This window comes from Chanos chanos, chromosome 11 (assembly GCF_902362185.1).
Source record: "Chanos chanos chromosome 11, fChaCha1.1, whole genome shotgun sequence".
NCBI lineage: Eukaryota > Metazoa > Chordata > Actinopteri > Gonorynchiformes > Chanidae > Chanos > Chanos chanos.
Window position 1 is genome coordinate 12,441,740 of NC_044505.1, and position 27,500 is coordinate 12,469,239.

Genomic DNA, 27,500 nt, shown 5'->3' on the forward strand with positions numbered 1-27,500 from the left:
GTAGTGATGCCACCAATCCAGGGGCACGAGAGACTATGGCAGGCAACAGAAAAATAGGTCACAATATTATTATCCGGGCCTACATATCTAACATTAAAATCCCAGGAGAGGACAAACGGAGAGAAGGGAAAAAAATGGGCTCAGGTTCGGACGGTATATCACAGTTATATTACTTGAGGCAGACAAAGTGATGTAATCACCTCAGCGCTTACTTTCCGTCAGGTTTGACAATGAGGTAGCGGTTCACTTCAGATGTAAAAGCGCAAACAAAGATGTGTTTCAATGAGCCCGTGCAAAACCATGGCAACCAAAATCTCTTGGAAAAGGGGGCGTGCTCCTAGAGAGAAAGCGTGGGGCACACACGGGTTTTAACACGGCGCGCTGAACATCGTTTTTCTACTTTGACATGTAAACAGTTCACCCTTTGTTTGAAACCGTCAGTGCGATATATGATAATAATTACAGATTTTTTCGAGTAACCGTAGAGTAAAACATAACGGCTTTAAATCAGAAATCCGTTCCTCTTGTCTGAGATGGAGCACAGCGCTGATTTTCGACATAAGTGAGTGAAATTCTAAAACAACCGCAGAAAGCTGCACTAGTCCGATTATACCCAACACATTCCGCTGCGCAGTCCGAATCCTGCGCACATGATAGTCGCATTGTTTTCATCCTCTGGCCGCCAGTGTAATCCAATACCCACGGCCGGGGACAATGGTGAAGCTCTTACCTCACGACAGGTGACGGTGCAATATTTATAGCCGTTTTCGGGGACACGCGAACATCCAAAATTCATGTAGAACCATTCAAAGCCAATGACTGGAATCCGACCTAGTGAATAATGCGTTCAAAAAACCTCAAAGCTTAAACACTAGTGAAACCTTTGAGAGGCTATGTGGACTGGGGGTTTATTGGTAACTTTGGTGAAATTGGTACAGTAAATTACCTCAATCCATTTCTGCGCTTCTTGAAATGCTGGTTCTGGGGTCGGTTCTGTGGGTTCGGACTGATCCGGATGAACATTTGGGCCAAGATCTTCGCCAGGACTGGCCATTTCCAGCTCTGCGCAGACTGAATAGCAAGAGGTAACAGACCGTTGGAAACGAGGATCGAATATCCAATATGGGTTTAGATCTCCGCTCTTACACACTACACAGAAGCGTGTTTATCAAACTCTGTCCAATGTTTTGCCGTTATCGGAATCGAGATGCTGTTTACTCCCTTTCTGGTGGACTACGTTCAGTAGGTGACGTTCCGAATCTGTGCCGCTCCAATTTAACACCGCAGCACGAGCTTGCAGAAGTATCTCTCTCTCTCCTTCGCTGGGTCTGCAAGACTGCAGGGTCGCAGCAGTTTTCACCGCGTTCTCTGAAACACGAATCCAAGCTCTTGCTAAAAATATAGGCTAAAAAAATCCAGAGGTCTCCCTCCAGCCAATGTAAAACGGGCTACTGTCTCCACCAACCAACCGCGAGGCTATTGCATGCCTGCCTCCGAATGAGCAACAGTATGGAGCGCGAGAGGGTATACATAGGTGCGTGAGCGCGCGAGGAGGAATTTGCAGACAATGGAGCAGTTCCGTTACCGCACCAATATTCTCTCTCTTTCTCTCTCTGACTCACTCAGTCACATCTTTTGGCCTTTTAAACGGTTGGTTTAGAGGCAATAAACAGCTGACTTTCCCCCTGAAAGAACAGTCTGAAAAAGTCTCTTTCTGAAAAGAACAAGGATTCTCCCACGGGTTTAGCACTTTCAGATGAGTCACTAACACTATCTGCAGATATCAAGGAAAATACGTGGATTTGAACCTTTATTTTATATTGGAGATTAAATTTCCCTGAAACTGCTTGTCTTTGCCCTCTGTGCAGTTTGGGTCAAGGGTATCTTAAGCAAAGACACATCGCTGTGTCACAGTGATATAAGGCCTTTTTGTTTCCCAAGTTTCAGGAAAACTGCTTGAGAAAGTTTGAAAAGACCCAAAACAAACTCAGTTCCATTCGCATATACCTTGGAAATCAAGTAATTTGTGTCAAGTAGTTTGCGATCAGGTGCCCTGAGTCTCCTTCATAGGCTTTGAAACTAGTTTCAAAAAGGCAACAGAACATCAAGAAATATGGTTTTCTGTGGGAAGAGGTCTGACGCACCACGCTCTCTAGACAGCAAAGGGAAAAAAGATTAACAATGTTTCTTTAAATTATTATTAACTGCTAGAACTATTGAACTCATCTGAACTGAAAATCAGCTAATGTTACTGCCATTACTTTTGCTCTAGCCATGGTATTTTTGACACTCGTGCCAGCAAAGCATCTTGAACCAAATTCAACTTGACTGTAGCCTGAAAGACATTGTTATCGTTTGCCATTGTTGATTAAGTCTTGGACTACCCTGCCATCTGGTGGCGGAAATGAGAACTACAGGCAGTAAAAAAAAATAAAGACCAACGGAAAAATACTGTACAACGGAAGAATTACCAGTGGGACGAAGAATGGTCCAAACATAACACGCTTTTGCCCCAACAAGGTTTATTGTTTATTTTGGTCTACATTGCAATAAACATAAATTGGCAGAAAAGATAAACAATAAACACTGGGCATGCTATTTAAACAAAAGGAAGGAAAAAAACAAAACAAAACAGAACAGCATACACCTACTCTCACACACACACTTGCGCACGCGCACACACACACACGACACACAATCATTCTAAGTGCTTGAACGTTTTTAAATGGCAGCAGCCTGTCCACACAGCAGTACAGTGCAAGTGAATTTTCCTCCATTTCCTCATCAATAATTCAGTTCTTTACAGACGAGTTTCCAGCTTCAGAACATTGCAGAACACAGCCTGGCATCTTACATCCAAGAAACAAACATCTCAAATATATTCAGGACCAGAACTCGGTGAAATGGACCCATCAGGCTCCACCTTTCACTAACAGCCCCGCTCAAACATCCATAAATGAACTTGTCAGTGAGAACCATAGAGTTCCTTCAAAGAAAAAGCAGAATACAGCTATTCATGTGCACTCCAGTCAAAAACAGTGGGCCCAGTTAGCGCACAGAACCTAAGATGATAAGGCTACAGAACTACAGACAGAATGAGAAAGATACTGATCTACAGGTTAAGTGGAAAGAATGAGTAGTTGTGGGTTGTGAGTTGTGGGCTGGGGGGGGGTGGGGGGGTCGCGTGGTCTTGTGCTATAAGGATGGGAGACCGTCGTTTGTGTGAGTTCTTAGCTCATCTGTGAATGGGCGTGTCTTATCCTTTCCTTAGGCCTTGCACAGAGCCACGGCGGAGAACCGCATCTCCCCCTTTTCTCTCTCCATAAACTCACGACACACCTTCGCCGCGTCCTGCAAGGGAGGGGGCGGGGAGGGGGGCAATGTTAAACAGTTAGCGAGTATATCAAAATAAAAGCACAAGTGATTATGTAAAAAAAAAATACATCAAATAAATCCAAATTCATCTCTGAAACAAAGTAAAATACATTAAAATTCTGATTAATCTAGACATATTTCATGTTCCGAAATGATAAGGTGGATGTCAGGGAAGTCTCAGTATTTTAAGGGAGTCACAGGTTCATTAATCATGAATGAAAATGAGAGTATACTGGTGTTTTACTAATGTACCATGATGAAGGTGTCGTCCTTGGTTGCTCCATGGTTCACTGGTCCGTCCATCCTTCCATCTGAAGAGAGACAAATACTCAATTTCAGTTCACACAAGTTACATTTAATACCTTACTGTGACGATCTGACATATTCAGATAATATTAATGTCAGTAACTTGAGTCAACTCAAAGCTATTCAGTTAGTCAAGTCTCAGAACTGTCACAGTTGTTCATCGAAGAACTACAACATAACTGTAGTAAAAATTTGACAAAATCCTGAAATTTCATAATAATTAATCCCGATGCTTATACTGAAAACGGTAGTTTTTTGGGGTTTTACTAAAGAGCACAACTCACCCAGTTCAAACAGATGGCCCTTCACATTCACAAAAGTGATAAAATGGAAGTTGACTTTGTCTGCCTCTGGCTGGCAGGACGAGAGAAGAGGAGCAGATAGGAAAAGGTCATTTACTTAAGTGAATTCAACCGTTATGCTTAACGCTGAATCGACAGGTGTTAATAAATCTTAGAGGAAAAGTCATGAGGTACTAGTGTGTGTGTGTGTGTGTGTTGCTCTCACCCGACATTGCCCCTCTACAGCAACTTCATCATGAGTGCCATGTATGGCCTGAGAGAGAGAGAGAGAGAGAGAGAGAGAGAGAGAGAGACACTGATGTGGTTACGTTTATCCAGGTTAACTTATAGACCTTGTGGTTGGAGTACCGTGTGAACCAGCCACAACGAAGAGCAAGAATGAATCCCTGAATATAAAGAAATGACCCAAACTCAAGAATATTCTTCCAGACCTCGTCTGCTGAGGTAACCAAAACCGTTTTGTTCGCTTGCAATAGGACGGTATTCTGATGTTAGACTGTTCTGTTATTTCTCCATTACGCATGGTTCAGCCCTGCTTTGGCCATCTTCATCCTATATTCTATCCTGTTTACAAACAGTAACTTCATGTACAGGGGGGCACTCCAAGTATGTGGTTTAGTGACTAACCCGGATAAGTTAACTCAGAGTAAGTAGTAGACCTCCTCACAGAAGAGCCCCATGGCTTCATTCTCCTAGCAAAACAAAGCCATAGGGCTCTTCTATTAGGAGGTGTCCTTCTTACTGAGTTAACTTATCCAGGTTAGTCACTAAACCACATATTTGAAATACACCCCCCCCCCCCCCCTCCAGATTAGGTACATGTGCATATCATACACGCGTGCATACACACTTACACTCATATGTACAGTGACAAGCTCATCTTTCTGTCCTCTGTCTTCTATAATTAGTGAGCTTCCGTCATACTGAATGTATGGAAACCTCATGACAAATGCATGAACAGCTCTGGGCTGTACATTGAACTCTATGTATGTAAATCAGTATGTACTGATTTACTGCTGAGAGAAGGTTCTGCCAGGACAATGAGTTCATTTATCTGTTCTACTGTCTTACTGCGTCTTATCTGTAATGTACTTAACCCTCTGAATGTGAGCAGTTCCTTATATGATCTTTCTCCCTTTGTATATGGTGTCAATAGTTTTTTGTTGTTTTTTTTTTTAAGTCACTGTTTTATTTCATTGTCCAGGTTTAAGTTCAGCCAGTCTCTAACTGACTGGGTGTTCTATTCTGGTCTTGTTCAATTTCGCTGAACATCCGCTGAGAACTAACATCACCATAGTCCAAACATGTCTTGCATAATCTTCAAGAAGGTTCCAGAAACGCCTCATTTCATCAGTGCTTTCACAAAATTCCACAAAGTTCAATGGAGTTTTAAACTGTTCTCACATCACATTTTCTACATAGCTAAGAAAATACTTAACCACATAAAATGAATACACTGGCACTATGAGTTTTAACAGAGAAAGAAAATATCGGGGTTTTGTTTCTCTCACAGCCTCAGAGAAAACTAGCAGAGTCATTGCTACCAAACAATTCATTTGGACTGAGACTCTACTGACCTCTAGTGACAGACAACAGTACTGCAAATGCCATGACAAGGAAACAGACATTACCGATAGCCGCTGGCTGCTAAATGTCTCTCTGTTTATGTCATTTGTGCTAAATATTTTAACATCTCTTTAAATATCTCTCATCCGTGTACCTGGTTTTCCTCCAGCTGTTTGGCACGGTCATCTGCAGACATGGTTGCTGTGGTTTCCAGAAACTTCTTTAAGGCAGAGCCACTGTCTAATGGAGGAAAGAGACAGAGTCAGTGCCAGACAGAGAGCTAAAAAGAGAAAGAGAAAGAGAAAGAGAAAGAGAGAGAGAGAGAGAGAGAGACGGTTCTTGGTGTTCACTGCTGTGATATCATTTCGCTAACATTTATTTCCCCTGGATTATTTGAGCTCAAAACGTATTTGAGACTACCAAAAAGGATTAAATAATCCAAGTTTTCTGATGTAACCTTTAAAAATTGATTTCATTACGTGAAGCTCCCATTTTAAAACGCAAAACGCATGTGACATATGCACTGATAACATAAAAAGCATTTATGTTAAAGACAGTGCATTCATCTCAACGCATGCATACAAATAACTTAAATTGTGACAATTAGGCATAGTTTACTGGGACAAAGGAGATGCCAACAGCAGTATACGCTGATTCAATAATACTTCAGTCCCTTTTCAGATCAGATCTCTGAAATCAATAATATAGCGTCAACCACCTCCAAGTTACAGAGCACACCCTAAACAGTGCAGCCACATTGGTCCTGTATCATATTATAGAGACGATACACCATGCAAGTCATTGCTGTAGAGAGACAATGTCTGCAGAACAGACACTGCAGTGTTCTGTTTGGGACAATGACTTGACAAGTCAAATCAACACCGGAGGAGTCCTGCAGAAATTTTCTGACACAAATAAGTTGGTTGTCATCACATGTATAGACTGACTGTCCCTTTTATAGGACAATGTGATTGGGTTTGTCTGTGTGTGTGTGTGTGCGCGTGTGTGTGTCTCACCACTAACCAAATTCTATTTTGTCTTGACTGTTGCCAATAGCGTGTATCAATCCAACAGTTCCACAGGAGTTGGTGATGGTCTGTTTGAGGAAGTAAACCTGGGAGTCCTGCTGACCCTTCTGCCCCGCCCTGAAAGCTTCATGCTGAGAGAGAGAGCGAGAGAAAGAGAAAGAGAGAAAGAGAGAGAGAGAGAGAGACAGAATTACCTACGACATACACACACAATGCTTTACATACCAATATTGACTGTTCTGCACAGTTTCAATATAAGCATGAGTACTTCTCATGTATGGGTACTTAATGTATGAGAACGTCTTAATGTATGAGAACTTCTCATATACTGAGAACGTAGAAAGCAGACGGTGTGCTGATAAGCGTAATCTCTCGCTCTCTGTCTCTCCTTGTCCATCACTTGATGTATGAGTCTAGACCCAAGTGGGTGTTATTACCTGTTGCGTCAGCGGGAAAAGCAGCATCATGGCGCAGCAGGGTGCGGGCACGGCTTTCAGAGCCTCTTGCTCCAGACCTAGAACATCCACGAACTGCCATGTTGAGCCTACACCCAACTTACTCAGCACCTGCGGCACCGGACAGCGACGTTAGTACACAAAACAACAAAATTAGCTGCGTCATCTCCGTGACATAACAGTAAATTCACACCGAACTATTGCATTTGATACGATACGAATTCCCAGATCGTACCAAATGATGTAATGACTTGAAACATAATAAATAATACAAAAGCAGTCACGTTGCATGGCTATGGAAATTCAAATGTTAAGAAGGACAGCCTAAAAAAATTGATTATCTAGCTGAGAAATAAATACTTTCATTGCAGTAAACACGAACTTCTTGTTTTAATTCGTAAATGTAAACATTCGAATATATATCAATCCCAAACTATTGCTACTTGTAGCATTAAGATATGTTGTTTTGATTTTCAGCAGGTGGCGCCGATAGACCACACCCTTCTTTTAGCCTACAAAATGGCTAGTGGCTAAAGGTGTGACCACCTCGCGACATACACTTCACGAGACACAATAGACAGTGGGCAGACACAGTCCATATACGCCCTGTCCGTCTGCGTGACTCAGCTAACCCACCTTATTCAGCATCTGAAACGAGAGAAACACAAAATTCATTCTAGACAGGCCAAAAGACGCGAAAGCATGATAATGCCAGATGTACAGAAGACGACCGAATAAAAAGAGATATTGCAAACCTCGGGGTTGATTTCCATTGGTTTCCACTCCATGGTTGTCGGTTAACTGTTGCAGATCACTTTCGACACTCTGTAAAACAAGACAGTCTGCAAGAAACCTACTCTTAGCTTGAGCAAGCTACTCATATACAAACGGTCACATTCCATTCGCAACGGCAAGAGGGGGGTGTTTAGATAAAAAGCGTTTTGTCTATCTGGCTTTCAGAGCACTCGACACCATAAACAGCCCATCAGTGACAGTTTTAGAAATGTCACTGATATCATTTCGACTTCACATATAGCTCGTCAAATCAAAAATCAAACATTATTTATTTGTTTTTGGCCCGTTTTGACAGTAGCACAGTCCATGATGGGCTGACTCTGGAAGTTACCAACGGTTTCCTCTGGGAGATCGTACCACACAATCAAAATTTAACCCTGAATGCACAAAAACATTGGCTGGGATGATACTGATGTTGTGCACGTGTAGCAATGTAAACATTGTAAGTTCGTGGATAATAGAATAGGATAAACAGAGACGTTGACTAGAAATATAAACTTTATGTGGTTGCTCACAGGTTATATGCACAACACATGGGCCTCTAATATTCACTCATTAAAGACAACCTGACCTCTCTCTGTACAATGCTGATAACTGTTGTCTGTTAACTGTATACTTTGCTGATAAGTGTCTGTGACAATCAAGTAGTTTATCTTAATTACACAGCCTGTAAACTTCATATGCTCATATTTAACCACAAAGACATAAACTGTGATTAACCACTGCACCAGAGACCCCTACTGCTGGCATCCAGCACTGTTTGCATAACAGTATGGTTGGATGAAAAATCCCTCTGTTCTTCCTCTTCTTCTTCTTCTTCTTCTTCTTCTTCTTCTTCTTCTCCTCCTCCTCCTCCTCCTCCTCCTCCTCTCTCTCTCTCTCCCTCTCTCTCTCCCTCTCTCGCACACACACACACACACACACACAGTCCTCAGGCTGGTGGTGACTATTCAATAGCCAATCACTGGTGATCATTAGACGAGGGAGCGCATGAACGTGAGTGACAGTACACGGTTGGAGTCCACAGATCATTGTGCATTTGTGGATTTACAAAAGGACATAATAAGACTAGACACTCAGTCTAAAGGAAAAGGACCAGAGAAATCGAAGAGACAGAAAGGAAATACCAGGTCATAAAAAGAGACAGAGACGCACAGGATTACCTTCTGCTGTGACTTTGCAGGAGGAGTCTAGAAGCTATTGTACTCATCAACCTAATCACTGTGGATGTTTAAACAGCAGTTCAGGTCAGTCTGACCAGAGAAAAAAAAAAAAACGAGGAAAAAGTTAATAAGGTAGCAAGAAAAAAATAAAAGAATTTTGTCACCCTTTATGGTAAGAGTCCTTTTTTTTTTTATATAGATGCGTGATGCGTTCCCCAGGTCAGTTTGTAGTGGGTTCTACTTCTCTGCCATTAGACGTGAGTCAGACAGCCAACCTGTGCATCTACACCGGGTTGTTTGTCTTTCTCCTCTTTCTCCTTCTACTACTGGTCCGATTTTTGCTGAGAATCCTCAGACCCTGAGAACATTTTTCCACGATCTTCATCTTCCCAAGCATTGCTCTGTCTCACCGAGGGCCGACTTCTTCTGAGAATTTTGAAAATTTTGTGATGGACTTTGAGTGGAACTCTTTGCTCACGCTCCTTTGTGATGTTTCTGGACCACGGTGTCATCCTGTCATAGAACTCAGACGCATGAAGTATGAAACAGAAAGGAGCCGTGCAATTCTCACTTCATCCTCTTGGAAACTGATTGGAACTCTTTTCATTTTGGTTTACTAACCCTCCATTAATTACAAACCATAAACCATAAATCACCACTACAGTCTTCTGAAGATAACAGTTGTTGCAAACATGTTGTTAATATGTTAATATGAGTTTAAATGCATGACTATGATGCAGTCCTCATTCAGATTCCATTGTATATGTGTGTCCCATGGTAATTTTTATTCATACATATTTGTGATTTTTACTAATAAAATATCTGTTTGCAGAACCACTGTAAAGCTCATGGTTGACATGCTTTTAATTCATTTGTAAATACTCTGTAGTTTTAGTCAATGAACTCTTCATGTGGAATGCATGATACATGATGATTTTCGATCGAATCTAGTGATTTGTAAATACAATGGTTACGTTTGGATGGAATTAGTACGATTACATATTGATTTTTTTCTTGTTCAATCTCTACTTAAATATCACTGGGTTCAGCTTGGTTACACCATAATTGTAAGACTATGGTGTTGATATTATTCGCTCCTTCCCGACCCGCCTTATCTAAATTCATTATATGTATATGCGTACTTTGTGCAAGCAGTATGACCCATCACGGCATTCTGGTTACGCGACAACAAATGCAGGCAGTGTTTCCAAGACGAAACGCGAGAACGTTTAAAAATACATTTCCCAAAAGTCTCAGTGCCAGGGGGTTGTGCGCTAGGGTGTGTCGCATACAAAAAGCAAATTCCAGCGATTTTGATTCTTTCCTGATCCAGTTCCCGTTATTTCCCCCATATTTCTCTTTCTCTCTCAGACGACCGGTTGAACGTTGAGCGGAACGCTTCTCTCGGTAAGATGCTGAATTAAAACAACTCTTTGTTTCAACAATAGGTACAGTTTCTCTCTTCCACTCACAAATACTCTGTCCAGGTATGAGATTACCTGTGCTTTTGTAGTGGCGATGTAAAAGTATCTTTTCCGGCTTACTCCACTTTGCGAAACAGTTCTTTAAAGACTTAGAAACTTTTAGATTTTATAGTAAATATTTTAATTACTTTTTTTTTAAAGCGATTCACAAGTGAGATAATACTTTTGACATGTCTATCCTTAGAGCTTTGGACGTTAAAGAATACACAGAAAATCACAATGGTGAGTAACACACGGATCACTCTTTTTTAGAGTGTTTTTGTTTGGTTGGTTTTTGTTTGTTTAGGATGAAAATAATAAGGGCATAATATTTCCATTGCTAACACAAATGTTTAATCTCACTTTGCGAATTATACTGCCTATTTGACACGTTGCTCAGGCGACGCCCACTAACCTTCTTGTCTCTCATCAAATAACCAAGATAGTCAAACTTGTAGTAAATAAAAGGTATCGTTCTGGTTATCATTTGTTTTTTTGGTAACTAACATATTGAACTTTGCAACGGAACTCAGTGATTGCACAAGGTAACATACAACACTGTTTTAGGTTTAGTTTAGGTTATAGCTTTAGGTGCGGAGAACTTTAGCTATTTTCATTTCACAAAAAGATTCCAGTATAAATTATGTTGCCTTGTAAATCTTGTACCAACGTGACGCTGTGGTAAAACAGAAAGTTGTTACGTTTTGTCCAGTTTACTTCTTAACTCTAGCTGGGTGGGGTTGAGACTGCTGTAGTTCTCCTTGTGTGTGTGTGTGTGTGTGTGTGTGTGTGCGCGTGTTAGAGAAGTAGTTTGCAGCCTAACTATGACTCATGTGTGTAGGCAGAAGGCCATGATGGGCGGACCCCCTCCCCTCTCTCTCTCTCTCTCTCTCTCTCTCCCTCTCTCACTGTTTGTGTATTTCTTATTCCTTTTTTCCATCCTTTCCTTCTCCTTTCCTCTTTCGATTCTGACATTTTTTTTTCTGTTAACACAGGGAACTTAAAAAATTTACCACTGTCTTGGTGATGCGGTTGGGTTTTATATCCTTAGATGGATTAGAATTACTTGAGGTTTTTAACTGCACTGTGTAAAACTTTCCTCTGTAGAGAAAATGTACAGCGAATACAAACTCCACTGGAGCAGAGGGACACTCAGATATCTGAAATATGAGAGTGTGTGAATGAGAGGGGTTGTTTGAGAGGGAAATGTTACCATAGTGATGCTGTGTGATATAGAAGTAGCTTCGTGTTGGCTCAGCATGACACATGAGAGAGTCTAAACAAACATATGCACACAGGTACAGCCTGGCTTTAAATGTGTAATGTTCAAACAAAGACTTTGTGCCAGACTTTTTTTTTCTTCTGTGGGACGTGCATTTGACTGTTATTTTCATATGAATGGATAGATTTGAGTACTAATGTCAGTGTTGTGCATTACTGAGATGAGAGTATAATGAATTAATCAGTTGAAAGCTTTCACTTTCAGTCTCTCCTTTTTTCTCTCACTTTCTCTTTGTGCGTGTGTGTGTGTGTGTGTTTTTGTGTGTATGTGTATGCATGCGTGTGTGTGTGTGTGTTCACACAGCCTTCTGCATGTTTGAGAGAGAGAGAGAACAAGAAGAGTTCTCTCTTGTCTCTCTGTTTCAATACCTCACATGTTCTGTGAGGCATCTGCTATCTTGCTAAGGAAAGTGTGTGTAGATAAAATCTGCTTTTGTCAGAATATCTTGTTCAGGCCCACTCTTTTGGTATGTAATACTGACTATCACCGTCTCTCACTGATGGAATCAGAGTCCTCATTTCTGAAGACATTCCAGTAGCCATAGCTGTTTGTTTAGTCTAGAGGCTTAACACAGAGGGACAATATACCCAGTCAGTCCGGCCTGCTACTATTCATACTCCTAATTAACTGGAATGACAGTCATTTAAAAATCTCATTATAATAACCACGCTCTCACTGTTGATGCCCACTGTGGGTTTTAATGGTATTTTCCATGAAGAAGACTCTAGGAAACTGAATATACTAGATCTTATTGATTTAAATGTAGCAAACTCTGCACAGACAGGGGGTGTTTGACTCAAATGTCATGTGTGTGTCTTAATGAGGAAAACGTGCAAATGAACCCTCATTTAGGTCCCATAATGTTAGAGCGTGTGTCCTTTTGCCCGAGAGACAAATCCAGGATGAGTAATAAAACTATTTGTTTATTTGTGTTGGCTTATTGTGCAGACTTTTCCTTTGGGATCAGTAAATTACTTATCTTACAGATCTCTAAATTAGTTGTGTGTGTGTGTGTGTGTGTGTGTGTCTGTTTATCTGTCTCTCTGTCGACGTGTGTCCCTGAGAACACACTAGTTTTGCACTCTGTACCGTCCCATTGTGTCTCATTTTGATTATTTTGAAATGTATTGTAGCGCTAGAGAACATACAAGTTCCCCATAGCTAATAACCCCGCATATCCATAGCAACCGTAAATGCATGGACGGTCATAAATCATCTTTCACGTCTGTCTATCTCTACTGCAGACATTAGTGTACACTCAGTAAGCACCGATTACTTTTCATAGAACTCATCACACATGTCGTGTGATGAATTTACTTCGCTCTGTCATATGTTTATTGTCAAATGGAAATTGTGCAGCAATATTACCAGTCTGGAGCAACCCTAATCAGTTTAGTATATGTTCACCAAGGAACCTTGTGTTTCTCTCAGACTTGCTGAATTTAGGGTTAGTGTTTTAGAACTAAAGTGAAAACTGACACAGGTCTGACTCCTTCCTGTGTGTATGTGAAAGGTGTAACTGTTGATCCAGGCAACGGACAATAAAAGTTTGTCTGCTTTTATTTATCTCTGTTTCTCTGCTTGCAACTACATATTTTAGGACTGAGCAAACCCTAGATTTTACAGGGTCTGTAAATAATTTGTTAGTAAATAAACATGTTACTAATAAACATTTAGATTCATTTCGTTTTTAAAAACAACAAAGTGACACTTTTTGTAGAAGTGACATATCAGAAGTGACCTTCCTGTCCCTCCTTACTTCTCATTCTCTCCCCCCCCCCCCCTCACGCCCCCCCCTCACACCCCCCCTCACCTCCAGGCCGGCAGAGGAACAGTGAAACCACACAGTGGATTCGATGCTAATCAAGATGCTGAGGTGCTCTACAAAGCAATGAAGGGCCTGGGTGAGTGCACCCAATTCATATTTAATCACTCTGTGGATGTATGGATGGATGGATGAATGGATGGATGGATGTACTGATAGATGTATTGATGGAGGTAGGGAATGGATAGGTTATATGTATGAATGGAAGAATGAATCGTTTCTCTATGGGTTTTTTTTTTTTTGGTAGAATTTTATAACACCTGCCATTGGGTATTAGCTTGATAGTGCACTGAAGAGATAAATAATTAACGCTGGCTGAATACGTTAATGACTGGAGCGTAAGAGGAATGAATGGATGGATGGATAGATGCATGGATGGAAGGATGGAAGCACAGACAGATGGCTGTGTAATCTGATGCAGGAATGGGGTGTCTTAATTTGTTATGTCTCCACAGAGGAGAGGTTATCTTTGAACGTCAAAGCCTTTTGTTTCACTGACCAATTAGAGGTGTTGTCACTGTGGTGACTAAGATGTTCCCACCAGTCAATAAGCTGGACTGTGTGTGGAGACGCCTGACATAGCCATGGAGACATTCACTTGACATAAAAAAAAAAGAGGATTTTTTTCCTGCTGCGATTTAATCACGTAACATGCAAACCATGTGTGCTAGGAATCATTCTGCTTTGATTTTCTGTCAGGCACTGATGAGGACGCCATCCTACAGCTGTTGACCGCTCGCAGCAACGGCCAACGCCAGCAAATCAAAGCTGCCTACAAGACGCTCTACGGCAAGGTGACGCCACAATGCTACTATTACCATAGCAACAAGGCTTCATTAAAGTTCAAACCTGTTAGCAGGTGCTACATCAAACAAACTTTTGCTTCGCTTCTTTAACAAATTGTAGTTTCAATACAGTGTTACTACTGTACGCTACAGGTTTTATATACAACATAAACTGATAAATACGCAAGTTGTAAGCTGCTACTGCTGATAAAACTCGAGTTCAGTCGGATCTGTCGTGGAACAGCACACAAAAGAAGATCCAAGTGAGCAAGAAACTAAAGCAAACATTTGTGTTAAACAAACACATGCGCACACACACACACACATACACACACACACACGTCAGGTGTCAGTGAATTATCTGAGTAGGCCGTGTTTTCCAAAGTGTCTCCACTGGTTAATTAAACAAACGTTAACTGGCCTGTTCTCTTAGATCAATACCTGTAGACAGTGAGCTTGTTTCTAATGATACTCTTAAATTATGTGCGCTCATGTGAGTCTTAGTTTGAGTACGCCACATGTGATGGCTTCATATCAAGTCAGTCAGTTACCAGCTGTTACTGATTATGGTCTGAAGTCTTAAAAGACATTTGTCAGTCATACTGACTGAGGGAGTATTTACTGTCTGATCAAGTAAACACTACAGTTTGACAGCATTATAGTTCATTGCAGAGTTTGTGTATGGGTGCGTGTAAACATATCGGTTAACAGAAAGACCTTCATCGGGTTTTTCGGGTTCCCTCTCTCTCTCTCTCTCTCTCTCTCTCTCTCTCCCCCTCCCCACACGCTGTGAAGTGAATGGTCTGGTATAACAGTGTGATAAGACAAAAATATTTAATATTTAACAAGCTCTTATCATAAAGACAGGGAAACTCAATACTACACCCAGGCAGATAACAGAGTGGAATACAAATATTAAGCGCTGAGGTTGAAAGATGCGATCAGTAAAACCAGTTAAGCAAAGCAGACTGTTTAAATAGACTGATCCTTTAAAATGCTGGGCTGATTATATAGATTTACACAAATTACATTTAGGCAAAGTCTGAACTAATTACTTTTCACTGTTGTTTTGGATCGATTCTTTTTTTATTGATTGTCCCTAGATTGGTTCTGGTCTTTAATGACTCCCAACTGACATTCTTAGTTTGTGCTCCATGATTCACAGATGTGTAACAACATAATAGTTTTTTCCTGATTTACTCCTGCTTTGAGCAGATATAAAACGGAGCTCAAAAGAGAAATTAATGCTGCACCAAACATAGAGACTGCTGTTGTAGTACTGGTTCACTATACGAGCCTTCTCTCTCTCTCTCTCTCTCTCTCTCTCTCAGGATCTGGTGGATGATCTGAAAGGTGAGCTGGGTGGAAAGTTTGAGATGCTCATTGTGGGACTGATGACTCCACCCATCTTATATGATGTCACATCACTTAGGAACGCCATTAAGGTATACACGCACGCACATACACACAAACACACACACAAACACAGTCGTAATGGTAATGGTGTGTTATACAGTATGATAATGAGGTGTGGACTGTTGTCTCCTCAGGGGGCGGGGACTGATGAAAAGGTGCTGATTGAGATACTGGCATCGAGAACAGCCAATGAAGTTAAAGAGATCATCAGTGCATACAAACAGGGTAAGAGTGAGAAATCAATGATGCCACGGAGACATAAGCTTCAAATTTGCGCACACAACGTATTTTGAATTTGTATATTTCTCTGTGAGTGTGCTGTTAATCTTGTGTGTCATCAAGAACGTGTGTGTGTGTGTGTGTTGTGTTGTAGAGTATGACAATGATTTGGAGGAGGATGTGACCGGTGACACAGGAGGTCATTTTAAGAGAATGCTGGTTATTTTACTGCAGGTAAAAAAAAAAAGAGAAAAGAAAAGAAAAGACAAGAAAAATCAGTGAAACAGTGATCACTAGGACAATAGTGAAAATGTTGTCATAATCATCATCTTTTGTGTGTGCTCTTTCCCAGGCCAGCAGGCAGCAAGGTATCCAGGAAGGCAACGTTCAGAGTGACGCACAGGTCAGTGGTACATTCATTTATTCTGCCACGACATACCTTACAGCACAGGGAGAATACATTTTTCTACACGCCTCTTCATGTCGTAAATTTAATAGACTATACACCACTGCTATGATAAACTATAAAATCCCATAGTCTCCCATAATGCTCCTCCAGAGGATACTATAGCTAAGGCTCATTTGTTTTTATTTTTGCTTCTATTTTTTTTTTTTTTTTAATTTTTTTTATTTTACCAATGTTCCTGTGAAAATTACTGGCATTTTTTTTTACCACTGGCTGGATTGAGCAGCCTTGGAAGAAACAGTTGACAAAGTGCTTACCATTGCCATCGCACTTCAGCGCCTCCTAGTGTCAATGGGATGCCTGCGCGGCTGCAGGTGAATCCAAGGAAACACTGTGGGCCTTCCCACGTTGTACGTTCCCATGGAACCACGTGTAAACTAGCAGGTGAAAAAAAACCGATAGTTGGCTTTGCATGCTTTTGATAGATGCAGGCACCAGCCCTTCACCCTCCTTGACAGGTGGGACAGGGATGGTGCATTTGGTGGAGGAAACATAAAAATGGTCGTTTCAAATTGGGTTGACAATTTAAGAGAAAATTTCAAAGAGGTGAAAATTAAAAATTGAAAAGTCAAAAATTAAAATGTGGAAAAAATGAGAGTGAATTACCGGAATGCTTCGTTGGGCCAGTTTGATTGGTTAAAAATGAGCCTGGAGGACAATCTTGAGAAAATGAAAATCGGGAGATGACTGTTCAGGGTCAGACAGATTTGAAATGATTAGAAGAACAAAATATAACGGGAGAAATTAAGTTTTAGCTGCAAATTATATGTGTTGCAGGTACATCTGTGTTCTGTAGTACACTACAATGGAAACTGCTTATAACGATCACGTCCGTCCGGGTTGAATTGATCACTGCAAGCGGACGATCATTATAACAGACCCCCGCCATTTTCTTTATTTCCCATGCAGATTACGATCTGATTGACATTTGTATGTAATGAAACGGACAGCGTCGCTACTTACGGAATTTTATGGACTCCTTCAAAATACAGTGGGCCTACAGCTGTTTCAAACACGTTTCGGATTACAGTACTGTACAAATTAAATTACCGAACTGTGTATACTTCAAATACACTGTAATACATTACAGTACTGTATATAAAATATCGCTTATTGTAGATCAAATTATAATTCGGCTATGGTTTAAACGTAAAAGTATTGTGTGGTTTACAGAGTACAGTAACGTCAGTAGTGCAAATACAGTCTTAGGCACGGCTTGGCCGGGGTTTCAGCCCATTTCTCAGTTTAACAGAACTGAAACTGTAGGCTATCAATGCCGAGCTGGTTGCAGAGTTTGAAATCAAATTTATTCGTAAAATATTCTGAGGAACACCAAGTTTCGCTGCTGCACCTCGTTCGATGATGCAGCCTCGTAAGCTTAGATAATTCTACGTTTGTCAGTTAGAGAAATTTCTTTCTTCTTCCTGTCGTCATCTCTGTGCTCGCTGCATTAGCCTGAAGTGGCTAGTGGAAAGCAGACGGATTACAGCGAGAGGCTTATCAAAGTACAGTGTAAAAAAAGGATTAACGTAGTTTTAATTTTTATCCATATGTTGTCGTGTATAAAAAGACCCAAAATGAACACAGTAATCGGACTATTTGATTACTATAAGCGAATTATACAGTACTGTACTTGGAATGATTCTGTCCCTAGTTTCTTGATCCATATAAGCGGTTGATCACTATAACTGTGATCACTATAATCGGTTTCCACTGTATATCCATTTCACAATATAATCTGTATATTCAGATCAAATAAAAAAAGAAAGAAAAAGAAACACTGATCCATGCTTACATTGAAAAACAATGAAAATAAAATAATGAGACTCGACTTGAGTTCATGTAAGTAGTGTAATATCATAGTATATGTAGTATCATGCTCTCAAGTTATACATCAGGGTATTAATCACAGTGTGCTAGCATAGCATGTCATGTTACACTGATTGCTTTACAGCGATAGTCTTGGTATAACTTTCTCTATCACATTATGTGTAATTGTGCAACTTATAATACCTCTGCATGTGTGTGTGTGTGTTTGTGGGCATGTGTGTGTGTGTGTGTGTGTATGCATCTGTGTGTCTGAGACAGGCCTTGTTTGCTGCAGGTGAACAGAAGTTTGGGACAGATGAGGATCAGTTCATCACTATTCTGGGCAACCGCAGTGCTGCTCATCTCAGGAGAGGTCTGTCTCACACAAGCCTCGACTCCGCTCTTCCCTCTTTTCCATTTTGGGGAAAAGACTACTTTGGGGGTGGACTACAGTGCATTTATGCATCTTTTAGTTGTGCATTTTATCTACTTATCTATCTATCTATCTATCTATCTATCTATCTATCTATCTATCTATCTATCTGTCTATCTATCTATCTATCTATCTATCTATCTATTGCCGAGGTGATCACATGATTTTTTTATCTATTAACTGTAAAATGTCGCTGATGTCTGTTTAGCTCTGGTAGTAGTGTTTTAGTCATTTGGTTACTTCGTGGGAGAGTCAATTATGTAAATACGTGTGTATGTGTGTGTGCATTTGTTTTGGGATAGTGTTTGCAGAGTACATGAAACTGTCTGGATATGAGATCGAGGAGAGCATACAAAGAGAAACATCTGGAAATCTGCGAGATGTGCTCCTGGCTGTGGGTAAGATGCAGACACACAGTGGCTCCTTCAGTTAAGCATCATCACATGGCAACATCACAAGATACAAAAAAAATCTCTTCTCTCTCTCCGTCTCTCTCTGTCCCTCTCTCTCTCTCTCTCTCTCTCTCTCTCTCTCTCTCTGACAGTGAAATGTGCCCGTGGCGTTCCTGCCTACTTTGCTGAGAGTCTGTACTATGCCATGAAGGTGAGAATGGAAACAAGATATCTCAAAATAAATATTTGTATATATATAACAAAACATAACAAAACAGATCTGGTTGCCTCTTGAGTTGGATTATATGTAATGTGACTTTAAGTCTATGTGTAACTTGGGTATATTTTAATATGCCAGTGTGTCAGTTGGTGTATGGTGATGAAAGTTTATCTTTGTGGACTTGTAGGGAGCAGGCACTGATGACCAAACTCTGATCAGGATCATGGTTTCCCGCAGTGAGGTTGACATGCTTGATATAAGAGCAGAGTTTAGGAGAATGTTCCCCACTTCTCTGCACAACATGATCAAGGTAATCACTCACACACACACGCACGCGCACACACACTAACATGATTAGTTTTTGAAAAACATAACAGAATTTCAAGTCAGGTGTGTTTCTGAGGGCTATATACAGTTATATAGAAAAATACATCTAAACTTTATAGAACAATACATTTTAAAAAACAAATCCTGTAAATCTAAGTGCACCCTCTTGTGGTTCAAAGAGTGTATTTCAGCTGCCTCTTTGTGTTTGTGTATGTGTTGCAGAATGATACCTCAGGTGACTATCGTAAAGCTCTGCTCCTTCTATGTGGTGGAGACGATGCATAAATCTTAATGCTACCCCCCAGTGATACCACTCTCAGCAGTCAGCAATAATGGAACAATAGATGGACATATCCACCCATTCAACATTGCAATAATCTACACAGAGTCTCAAAGTCCTAAATCATGATATGCCATATCAGTGGACACTGTGGTGCTCCTCTAAACTAATCTATTTTAAACCAGGCAGATATTACAATCTGTATTAAAACACAAGGTTTGGGATTTGGATCAACTAATGGAGATAATATTTAGTGAGTGCTCCATTTTGCCCCCTCCCAAAACAACAACAACAACAACAGCAACAAGACATTATGCTAACATTGTGTTGAGTTTCACCCCTCATATTATTATAACTTATGGTAGTCAATGATATGTGGTAAACAGTGCACATGTAACTCAGTTCTCTGTGCTTATGAATACTAACAGCAAAAACATGTAACAAATATTAATAACCTATTATAAGTCGTTACAACAAAATTGTTTTGTATGTGTGCTTTTCACATTTTAGCATATTTTGTGTATTTGAAGAGCTACATTATGAAGAATAAATTGGTAATGGAAGTGGAAAGTAGTTTGATTAAGTCTAGATTAAGACACAGAGAAGGAAAATAAAGGAATGGTTTTATACAATTATATGAAAGTACAGACTGTCCTCAGTATTTCATAGAACATGTTATCCGAACTGAAGTTTTCTTGAATAAAGAGTGAACATATTTCAAGTCTGTTTCATTTCATATGCAATACATGCACAATGTTTCTTCAGATAGTCTGTTAACTGCAAAGTGTAGACTTCTATTTGACTGTCAAGAATGCCCACTGAGAGGCAAAACCATCACACCATGAAAAGACAGCACAGGATGAGGTAAGCCCTGACCATAAATATATCTGACAATGACAAAGATTTTTTTTGAAAGTGTAGAAGGCCATCAAATTTCTGTAATTAGATCATTTCACAAAAGGCAGTTTTAGATTCTTGAAAGTTTAAAAAGCTGACTGGAATTCATTTTGAATGTGTTTTAAGGAAAAACTAAAATTGCAACACTGCAGATACTTTTAAATAATTATTCTCACAGGTGTATGAGAAAAATATCTCAATTCTGATCAGAGATGTTGAGATTATCTGTTGGGATGTTCTTCTTTGGCATGTTTATAAATAGACAAGAATGATATTTCTAATATATAACATAATAATTTAATAATATAATTTGTTTAATCTGTGAAATGTAGCAGAACTGATTCCACCATTCCCCACAAAGAGAATTCTAGTTTCTAGTTCTGAAGGACTGTTTCAGGCATCACTTATTTTGAGTTATACGCCGGATTAGTCAAAGGCATAATGTAAATATTTAGAGAAACAATTTGGGAAGACTGACTAAAACAATGCTCTTTAAGATTTTGTTTTAATCCTTGGTTTTTATACAAAGCACTTTATATTTATCTAATTGCTTGCTTTTTAAAGTTACTCTGGTTATCTGAGCAATACTAATTTCCGACCAATTTTAGCTAACCGGTAACATGCTGTTTTAACAGAACGCACAGAATTTCTATGACTTGAATAACTCCTCACCTATGGCTGGTTGGCCGGTAGAGGGCAAGACTCCTAATCTCAGGGTGGTGGGTTGGAGCTTCACCTTTGACGCCGCTACTTCTCACAAAAGCGCCGGCACACTGAGAAGGGCGTGCGTGCTGAGCAGGGCCCTGTGCTCGGGGGCCCCGCCAGCAAGGCCGAGGAGCCAAGCTTTGACCTCCCTGGTGGTCTAGTGGTTAGGATTCGGCGCTCTCACCGCCGCGGCCCGGGTTCGATTCCCGGTCAGGGAAGCTGCTTTTGCCACCACAGCCTGTGGCCCTGCGTCACGTGAAGCGGAGGTTCGCGTCTTTCGTCCGTGTCGGCGACTTTCAGCCGAGAAATCGACTGACGCGTGGAAGGGCGCGGGCTGACTCTGACACCGTTGAGGTTACAAGTCTTTTTGACACAGTAGCGCTGCAGTGCAAGTGCAAAAACGCGGGCCCCCTAAGATCAGCATGTCTGAGCAGCAGCTTGGGGCGGCCAAACAGCTGCTGCGCGTAGCATGCTTGAAGGCTGGATCAAAGGGAAAAACCTGTCCTTCGAGCCGGACTTGAACCAGCGACCTAAGGATGGCCAGAACTATGCCTACAGTCCTCCGCTCTACCATCTGAGCTATCGAAGGGCGCAGGGCAGGAACAGGCGCTTACACCAGGTAACCCCCTCGAAATAACTCTGGCGCGCTCTGGTACCTTTTGTCGAGAGCTTTTTGGACAAACATGGCGCCGGCCATCTTCTCAGTGGCCATGAGGGTGGTTGGGCAGCTCTGGACTCAGTCCCAGAGATGGGCTGAGGTTAACAATCAGGAGCACTGAGGGCAAAGGAGAAGGGCTTGGAAGAAGAAGGACATAAGTCACAAATAAGGTAGTTTATGATTACCTGCCACTGAGGCCTCCTCCCAAGCACACACGGGTTGCCGGCCGCCACGCTGTGGTGGAATGGGTGCGGGTGTTGGGAAAGTGTCAAAAAAGGTGTTAACGTCAATAGCCTTCCGGGCCCCTTCATCCAACACCTGCCCCTTCGGCGGTTTGTCGGGCCGTTATGAGTTTTGTGTGGTTCCAGGCTGTCTTTGTGCTGTCTTCTTTTCCAGGTACTTTCTCTTCTTGCCCTTCCCGCCGCATGCATAATGCTATCGCTAACTAAATAGCTAGCTTGGCTAACGTTTTTGGCAAACTTTAGCTTTCTAGTTGAACAGACAAACCTTTGCGGCGGGGCACTTCCAATGTAAGCTGCCGGTCTGCTGTCCAAGCGCGCCCCCGAGAGACTGGGAGAGCGGCAGGCAAGGGGAATTAGCTCAGATGGTAGAGCGCTCGCTTAGCATGCGAGAGGTAGCGGGATCGATGCCCGCATTCTCCATGGGTGCTCCCTTTTGGTAACTTGTTTGAAGCTGCTTCAGCGGCTACGCCGCACTACCGCGCGCTCCAACGCGGCAAAAGGCAGCTAAAGGTCCCACCGAGATTTGAACTCGGATCGCTGGATTCAGAGTCCAGAGTGCTAACCATTACACCATGGAACCGCGCTCTTCGGACCTTGGGCGCCTCGGAGAACTCGAGAACTGTACATTCAGCGGCCAAAGTAGTCCACGTGCTCTGTCGGCCGGAAAGAGAAAAAGCTGGCTGGCCCGTACGGGGATCGAACCCGCGACCTTGGCGTTATTAGCACCACGCTCTAACCAACTGAGCTAACCGGCCTCCAAAAGCAAAAAAAAACCCAAAGCAAAAAAAAAAAAAACCCAAAACAAAACCATGCGCTCAACCATATGTGAAGCGCAAGCCTCGACGGTTCTCACCCACAGACACAGAACCCCTACAGGCACAGGGCATCCAACACCCACAGCACCTACAGACATCCACACCCACAGCATGTGCATCAAATGCGTTGGAAGTGAGATCATCCACCGCCAATATATTTTGTCTACCAGCAAATTAAAGACCAGTGTAAGGACCACAGCTCCCACCAGCAGTTTACTGAGGTCCACTCACACTGACTGGAAGTGGGATATACTTGACATGGGGCTTGCATATATTGGTGGTGGAAATGAGAGAGTATTGCGTTTTGGGTTTTTTTAACGGTTTTGCAGGCCAGAAATGCATTGCTGTCAGTAGCTTGTGGTAGAGCGGGTGTGGGTGTTGGGAAAGTGTCAAAACTGCTGAAACAAAAAAAAGGTGCGAACGTCAACAGCCTCATCCAACACCTCCCCCCCTTGGGCTGTTTGTCGAGCCGTTATGAGTTTTGTGCTGTTCCAAGCTCCCTTTGATATACTGGATGTGAGTGGGGGGTGCTTTGTTTCCAATAGCTTGTGCTTCCTTTACAGTTGGCAAAGGTTTACTCTCAACTACAAAGTCCCCTGTACACTTAGACATTACTATCCCGCAAGCAACATACCGAACCCAACAGAAAATGTCGAAAAATGGACAACTCTGCCAAGCCCCACGACCGACATACGGAGGATTACCCAAATGGTGGAGTGCTCTAACCGTTGGGACAGTCTCCGGAGCCAAGTTTCTTTACTTTGCAGATACCCCAGTGAACCTTTGCACTAAAGGGGACAAGCAGCTGGGCGCCTTCTCGGGTCGCTTTCCTGAGCCACACAGCGCGGACACGCTTGACCCGGAAGTTCCATCTTTTGACAGTGTTGGTCAGCGTCCCTGGGATTTTGCATTGGTTTGCTATCCGTTTAGCGGGCCCATGCCGTGTCCTCGTTAGTATAGTGGTGAGTATCCCCGCCTGTCACGCGGGAGACCGGGGTTCGATTCCCCGACGGGGAGCAGCTTTGGGTTTTTTTTCGGCCCCTGGTTCGCACCCTCGACCATCAAAGAACGAGTGTGTTGCCTTTTTTTTGTTGTTGTTTTTTTCCGGTTTGGAGACCGGAAATGCACTGTTGTCGATAGCCTGTGTATATCCCTGGCCGTGGCAGAATGGGTGTGGGTGTTGGGAAAGTGTGAAACCGACTGCAAAAAACGGCCTCATCCAACACACGCAACACCTCCCCCCCCTGGCTGTTTGATTCGAGTTTGATTATGAGGTTCGTCCCGTTCCAAGCTCCCTTTGATATACTGGACGTGGGAGAGCGCTCCGTTTTCAATGACTTGTGTATGCTTTACAACTTGCGAGGGCTTAGCTTCAACTACAAAGTGACCCAGAGAGGCACCCAGGCACCTGCGCAGGCCACGCCGCGCAACTGGGCCATGTCGGCCGGTAGAGGGCAAGACTCCTAATCTCAGGGTGGTGGGTTGGAGCTTCACCTTTGACGCCGCTACTTCTCACAAAAGCGCCGGCACACTGAGAAGGGCGTGCGTGCTGAGCAGGGCCCTGTGCTCGGGGGCCCCGCCAGCAAGGCCGAGGAGCCAAGCTTTGACCTCCCTGGTGGTCTAGTGGTTAGGATTCGGCGCTCTCACCGCCGCGGCCCGGGTTCGATTCCCGGTCAGGGAAGCTGCTTTTGCCACCACAGCCTGTGGCCCTGCGTCACGTGAAGCGGAGGTTCGCGTCTTTCGTCCGTGTCGGCGACTTTCAGCCGAGAAATCGACTGACGCGTGGAAGGGCGCGGGCTGACTCTGACACCGTTGAGGTTACAAGTCTTTTTGACACAGTAGCGCTGCAGTGCAAGTGCAAAAACGCGGGCCCCCTAAGATCAGCATGTCTGAGCAGCAGCTTGGGGCGGCCAAACAGCTGCTGCGCGTAGCATGCTTGAAGGCTGGATCAAAGGGAAAAACCTGTCCTTCGAGCCGGACTTGAACCAGCGACCTAAGGATGGCCAGAACTATGCCTACAGTCCTCCGCTCTACCATCTGAGCTATCGAAGGGCGCAGGGCAGGAACAGGCGCTTACACCAGCTAACCCCCTCGAAATAACTCTGGCGCGCTCTGGTACCTTTTGTCGAGAGCTTTTTGGACAAACATGGCGCCGGCCATCTTCTCAGTGGCCATGAGGGTGGTTGGGCAGCTCTGGACTCAGTCCCAGAGATGGGCTGAGGTTAACAATCAGGAGCACTGAGGGCAAAGGAGAAGGGCTTGGAAGAAGAAGGACATAAGTCACAAATAAGGTAGTTTATGATTACCTGCCACTGAGGCCTCCTCCCAAGCACACACGGGTTGCCGGCCGCCACGCTGTGGTGGAATGGGTGCGGGTGTTGGGAAAGTGTCAAAAAAGGTGTTAACGTCAATAGCCTTCCGGGCCCCTTCATCCAACACCTGCCCCTTCGGCGGTTTGTCGGGCCGTTATGAGTTTTGTGTGGTTCCAGGCTGTCTTTGTGCTGTCTTCTTTTCCAGGTACTTTCTCTTCTTGCCCTTCCCGCCGCATGCATAATGCTATCGCTAACTAAATAGCTAGCTTGGCTAACGTTTTTGGCAAACTTTAGCTTTCTAGTTGAACAGACAAACCTTTGCGGCGGGGCACTTCCAATGTAAGCTGCCGGTCTGCTGTCCAAGCGCGCCCCCGAGAGACTGGGAGAGCGGCAGGCAAGGGGAATTAGCTCAGATGGTAGAGCGCTCGCTTAGCATGCGAGAGGTAGCGGGATCGATGCCCGCATTCTCCATGGGTGCTCCCTTTTGGTAACTTGTTTGAAGCTGCTTCAGCGGCTACGCCGCACTACCGCGCGCTCCAACGCGGCAAAAGGCAGCTAAAGGTCCCACCGAGATTTGAACTCGGATCGCTGGATTCAGAGTCCAGAGTGCTAACCATTACACCATGGAACCGCGCTCTTCGGACCTTGGGCGCCTCGGAGAACTCGAGAACTGTACATTCAGCGGCCAAAGTAGTCCACGTGCTCTGTCGGCCGGAAAGAGAAAAAGCTGGCTGGCCCGTACGGGGATCGAACCCGCGACCTTGGCGTTATTAGCACCACGCTCTAACCAACTGAGCAAACCGGCCTCCAAAAGCAAAAAAAAACCCAAAGCAAAAAAAAAAAAAACCCAAAACAAAACCATGCGCTCAACCATATGTGAAGCGCAAGCCTCGACGGTTCTCACCCACAGACACAGAACCCCTACAGGCACAGGGCATCCAACACCCACAGCACCTACAGACATCCACACCCACAGCATGTGCATCAAATGCGTTGGAAGTGAGATCATCCACCGCCAATATATTTTGTCTACCAGCAAATTAAAGACCAGTGTAAGGACCATAGCTCCCACCAGCAGTTTACTGAGGTCCACTCACACTGACTGGAAGTGGGATATACTTGACATGGGGCTTGCATATATTGGTGGTGGAAATGAGAGAGTATTGCGTTTTGGGTTTTTTTAACGGTTTTGCAGGCCAGAAATGCATTGCTGTCAGTAGCTTGTGGTAGAGCGGGTGTGGGTGTTGGGAAAGTGTCAAAACTGCTGAAACAAAAAAAAGGTGCGAACGTCAACAGCCTCATCCAACACCCCCCCCCCCCCTTGGGCTGTTTGTCGAGCCATTATGAGTTTTGTGCTGTTCCAAGCTCCCTTTGATATACTGGATGTGAGTGGGGGGTGCTTTGTTTCCAATAGCTTGTGCTTCCTTTACAGTTGGCAAAGGTTTACTCTCAACTACAAAGTCCCCTGTACACTTAGACATTACTATCCCGCAAGCAACATACCGAACCCAACAGAAAATGTCGAAAAATGGACAACTCTGCCAAGCCCCACGACCGACATACGGAGGATTACCCAAATGGTGGAGTGCTCTAACCGTTGGGACAGTCTCCGGAGCCAAGTTTCTTTACTTTGCAGATACCCCAGTGAACCTTTGCACTAAAGGGGACAAGCAGCTGGGCGCCTTCTCGGGTCGCTTTCCTGAGCCACACAGCGCGGACACGCTTGACCCGGAAGTTCCATCTTTTGACAGTGTTGGTCAGCGTCCCTGGGATTTTGCATTGGTTTGCTATCCGTTTAGCGGGCCCATGCCGTGTCCTCGTTAGTATAGTGGTGAGTATCCCCGCCTGTCACGCGGGAGACCGGGGTTCGATTCCCCGACGGGGAGCAGCTTTGGGTTTTTTTTCGGCCCCTGGTTCGCACCCTCGACCATCAAAGAACGAGTGTGTTGCCTTTTTTTTGTTGT

At 43.2% G+C, this 27,500-nt stretch overlaps 3 protein-coding genes and 12 non-coding genes across 15 annotated transcripts in view; 7 read left to right on the top strand and 8 right to left on the bottom strand.

The window, feature by feature from the left end:
* limch1a (LIM and calponin homology domains 1a) overlaps positions 1-1,054 on the bottom strand; it is a 30,537-nt gene extending 29,483 nt beyond the window's left edge. The window contains exon 1 of the mRNA XM_030787689.1: positions 947-1,054. Coding sequence (XP_030643549.1) covers positions 947-1,054 — 108 coding nt within the window. The remainder of the gene's footprint in view (positions 1-946) is intronic.
* Positions 1,055-3,267: 2,213 nt separating this feature from the next.
* On the bottom strand, positions 3,268-7,859 carry uchl1 (ubiquitin carboxyl-terminal esterase L1 (ubiquitin thiolesterase)). Its single transcript, XM_030788191.1, has 9 exons — positions 7,788-7,859; positions 7,669-7,680; positions 7,015-7,143; positions 6,573-6,708; positions 5,704-5,789; positions 4,189-4,236; positions 3,966-4,035; positions 3,628-3,686; positions 3,268-3,351 (listed from the first exon to the last, which is right to left on the bottom strand). The coding sequence occupies exons 1-9, from the start codon at positions 7,818-7,820 to the stop codon at positions 3,268-3,270; spliced, it is 657 nt and encodes a 218-aa protein (XP_030644051.1). The 5' UTR covers positions 7,821-7,859.
* Positions 7,860-10,309: 2,450 nt separating this feature from the next.
* Positions 10,310-20,198, top strand: anxa5b (annexin A5b). Its single transcript, XM_030787938.1, has 13 exons — positions 10,310-10,397; positions 10,659-10,696; positions 13,555-13,639; positions 14,260-14,354; positions 15,677-15,790; positions 15,896-15,986; positions 16,135-16,214; positions 16,333-16,383; positions 18,535-18,628; positions 18,991-19,086; positions 19,233-19,291; positions 19,488-19,610; positions 19,850-20,198. Exons 2-13 carry the CDS (start codon positions 10,694-10,696, stop codon positions 19,910-19,912), a joined length of 954 nt encoding a protein of 317 aa, XP_030643798.1. The 5' UTR covers positions 10,310-10,397; positions 10,659-10,693; the 3' UTR covers positions 19,913-20,198.
* A 1,457-nt stretch (positions 20,199-21,655) lies between these two features.
* On the top strand, positions 21,656-21,727 carry trnae-cuc (transfer RNA glutamic acid (anticodon CUC)). The gene has a single exon. It is a non-coding gene; the product is annotated as a tRNA-Glu (tRNA).
* A 284-nt stretch (positions 21,728-22,011) lies between these two features.
* Positions 22,012-22,098, bottom strand: trnay-gua (transfer RNA tyrosine (anticodon GUA)). The gene is given in 2 exon segments: positions 22,012-22,047; positions 22,062-22,098. It is a non-coding gene; the product is annotated as a tRNA-Tyr (tRNA).
* Positions 22,099-22,756: 658 nt separating this feature from the next.
* Positions 22,757-22,829, top strand: trnaa-agc (transfer RNA alanine (anticodon AGC)). The gene has a single exon. It is a non-coding gene; the product is annotated as a tRNA-Ala (tRNA).
* An 88-nt stretch (positions 22,830-22,917) lies between these two features.
* On the bottom strand, positions 22,918-22,989 carry trnaq-cug (transfer RNA glutamine (anticodon CUG)). The gene has a single exon. It is a non-coding gene; the product is annotated as a tRNA-Gln (tRNA).
* Positions 22,990-23,090: 101 nt separating this feature from the next.
* On the bottom strand, positions 23,091-23,164 carry trnai-aau (transfer RNA isoleucine (anticodon AAU)). Its single transcript has one exon. It is a non-coding gene; the product is annotated as a tRNA-Ile (tRNA).
* Positions 23,165-24,169: 1,005 nt separating this feature from the next.
* trnad-guc (transfer RNA aspartic acid (anticodon GUC)) lies at positions 24,170-24,241 on the top strand. Its single transcript has one exon. It is a non-coding gene; the product is annotated as a tRNA-Asp (tRNA).
* Positions 24,242-24,833: 592 nt separating this feature from the next.
* Positions 24,834-24,905, top strand: trnae-cuc (transfer RNA glutamic acid (anticodon CUC)). Its single transcript has one exon. It is a non-coding gene; the product is annotated as a tRNA-Glu (tRNA).
* A 284-nt stretch (positions 24,906-25,189) lies between these two features.
* On the bottom strand, positions 25,190-25,276 carry trnay-gua (transfer RNA tyrosine (anticodon GUA)). The gene is given in 2 exon segments: positions 25,190-25,225; positions 25,240-25,276. It is a non-coding gene; the product is annotated as a tRNA-Tyr (tRNA).
* A 658-nt stretch (positions 25,277-25,934) lies between these two features.
* Positions 25,935-26,007, top strand: trnaa-agc (transfer RNA alanine (anticodon AGC)). The gene has a single exon. It is a non-coding gene; the product is annotated as a tRNA-Ala (tRNA).
* An 88-nt stretch (positions 26,008-26,095) lies between these two features.
* On the bottom strand, positions 26,096-26,167 carry trnaq-cug (transfer RNA glutamine (anticodon CUG)). The gene has a single exon. It is a non-coding gene; the product is annotated as a tRNA-Gln (tRNA).
* Positions 26,168-26,268: 101 nt separating this feature from the next.
* On the bottom strand, positions 26,269-26,342 carry trnai-aau (transfer RNA isoleucine (anticodon AAU)). The gene has a single exon. It is a non-coding gene; the product is annotated as a tRNA-Ile (tRNA).
* A 1,008-nt stretch (positions 26,343-27,350) lies between these two features.
* Positions 27,351-27,422, top strand: trnad-guc (transfer RNA aspartic acid (anticodon GUC)). Its single transcript has one exon. It is a non-coding gene; the product is annotated as a tRNA-Asp (tRNA).
* Positions 27,423-27,500: the final 78 nt, after the last annotated feature.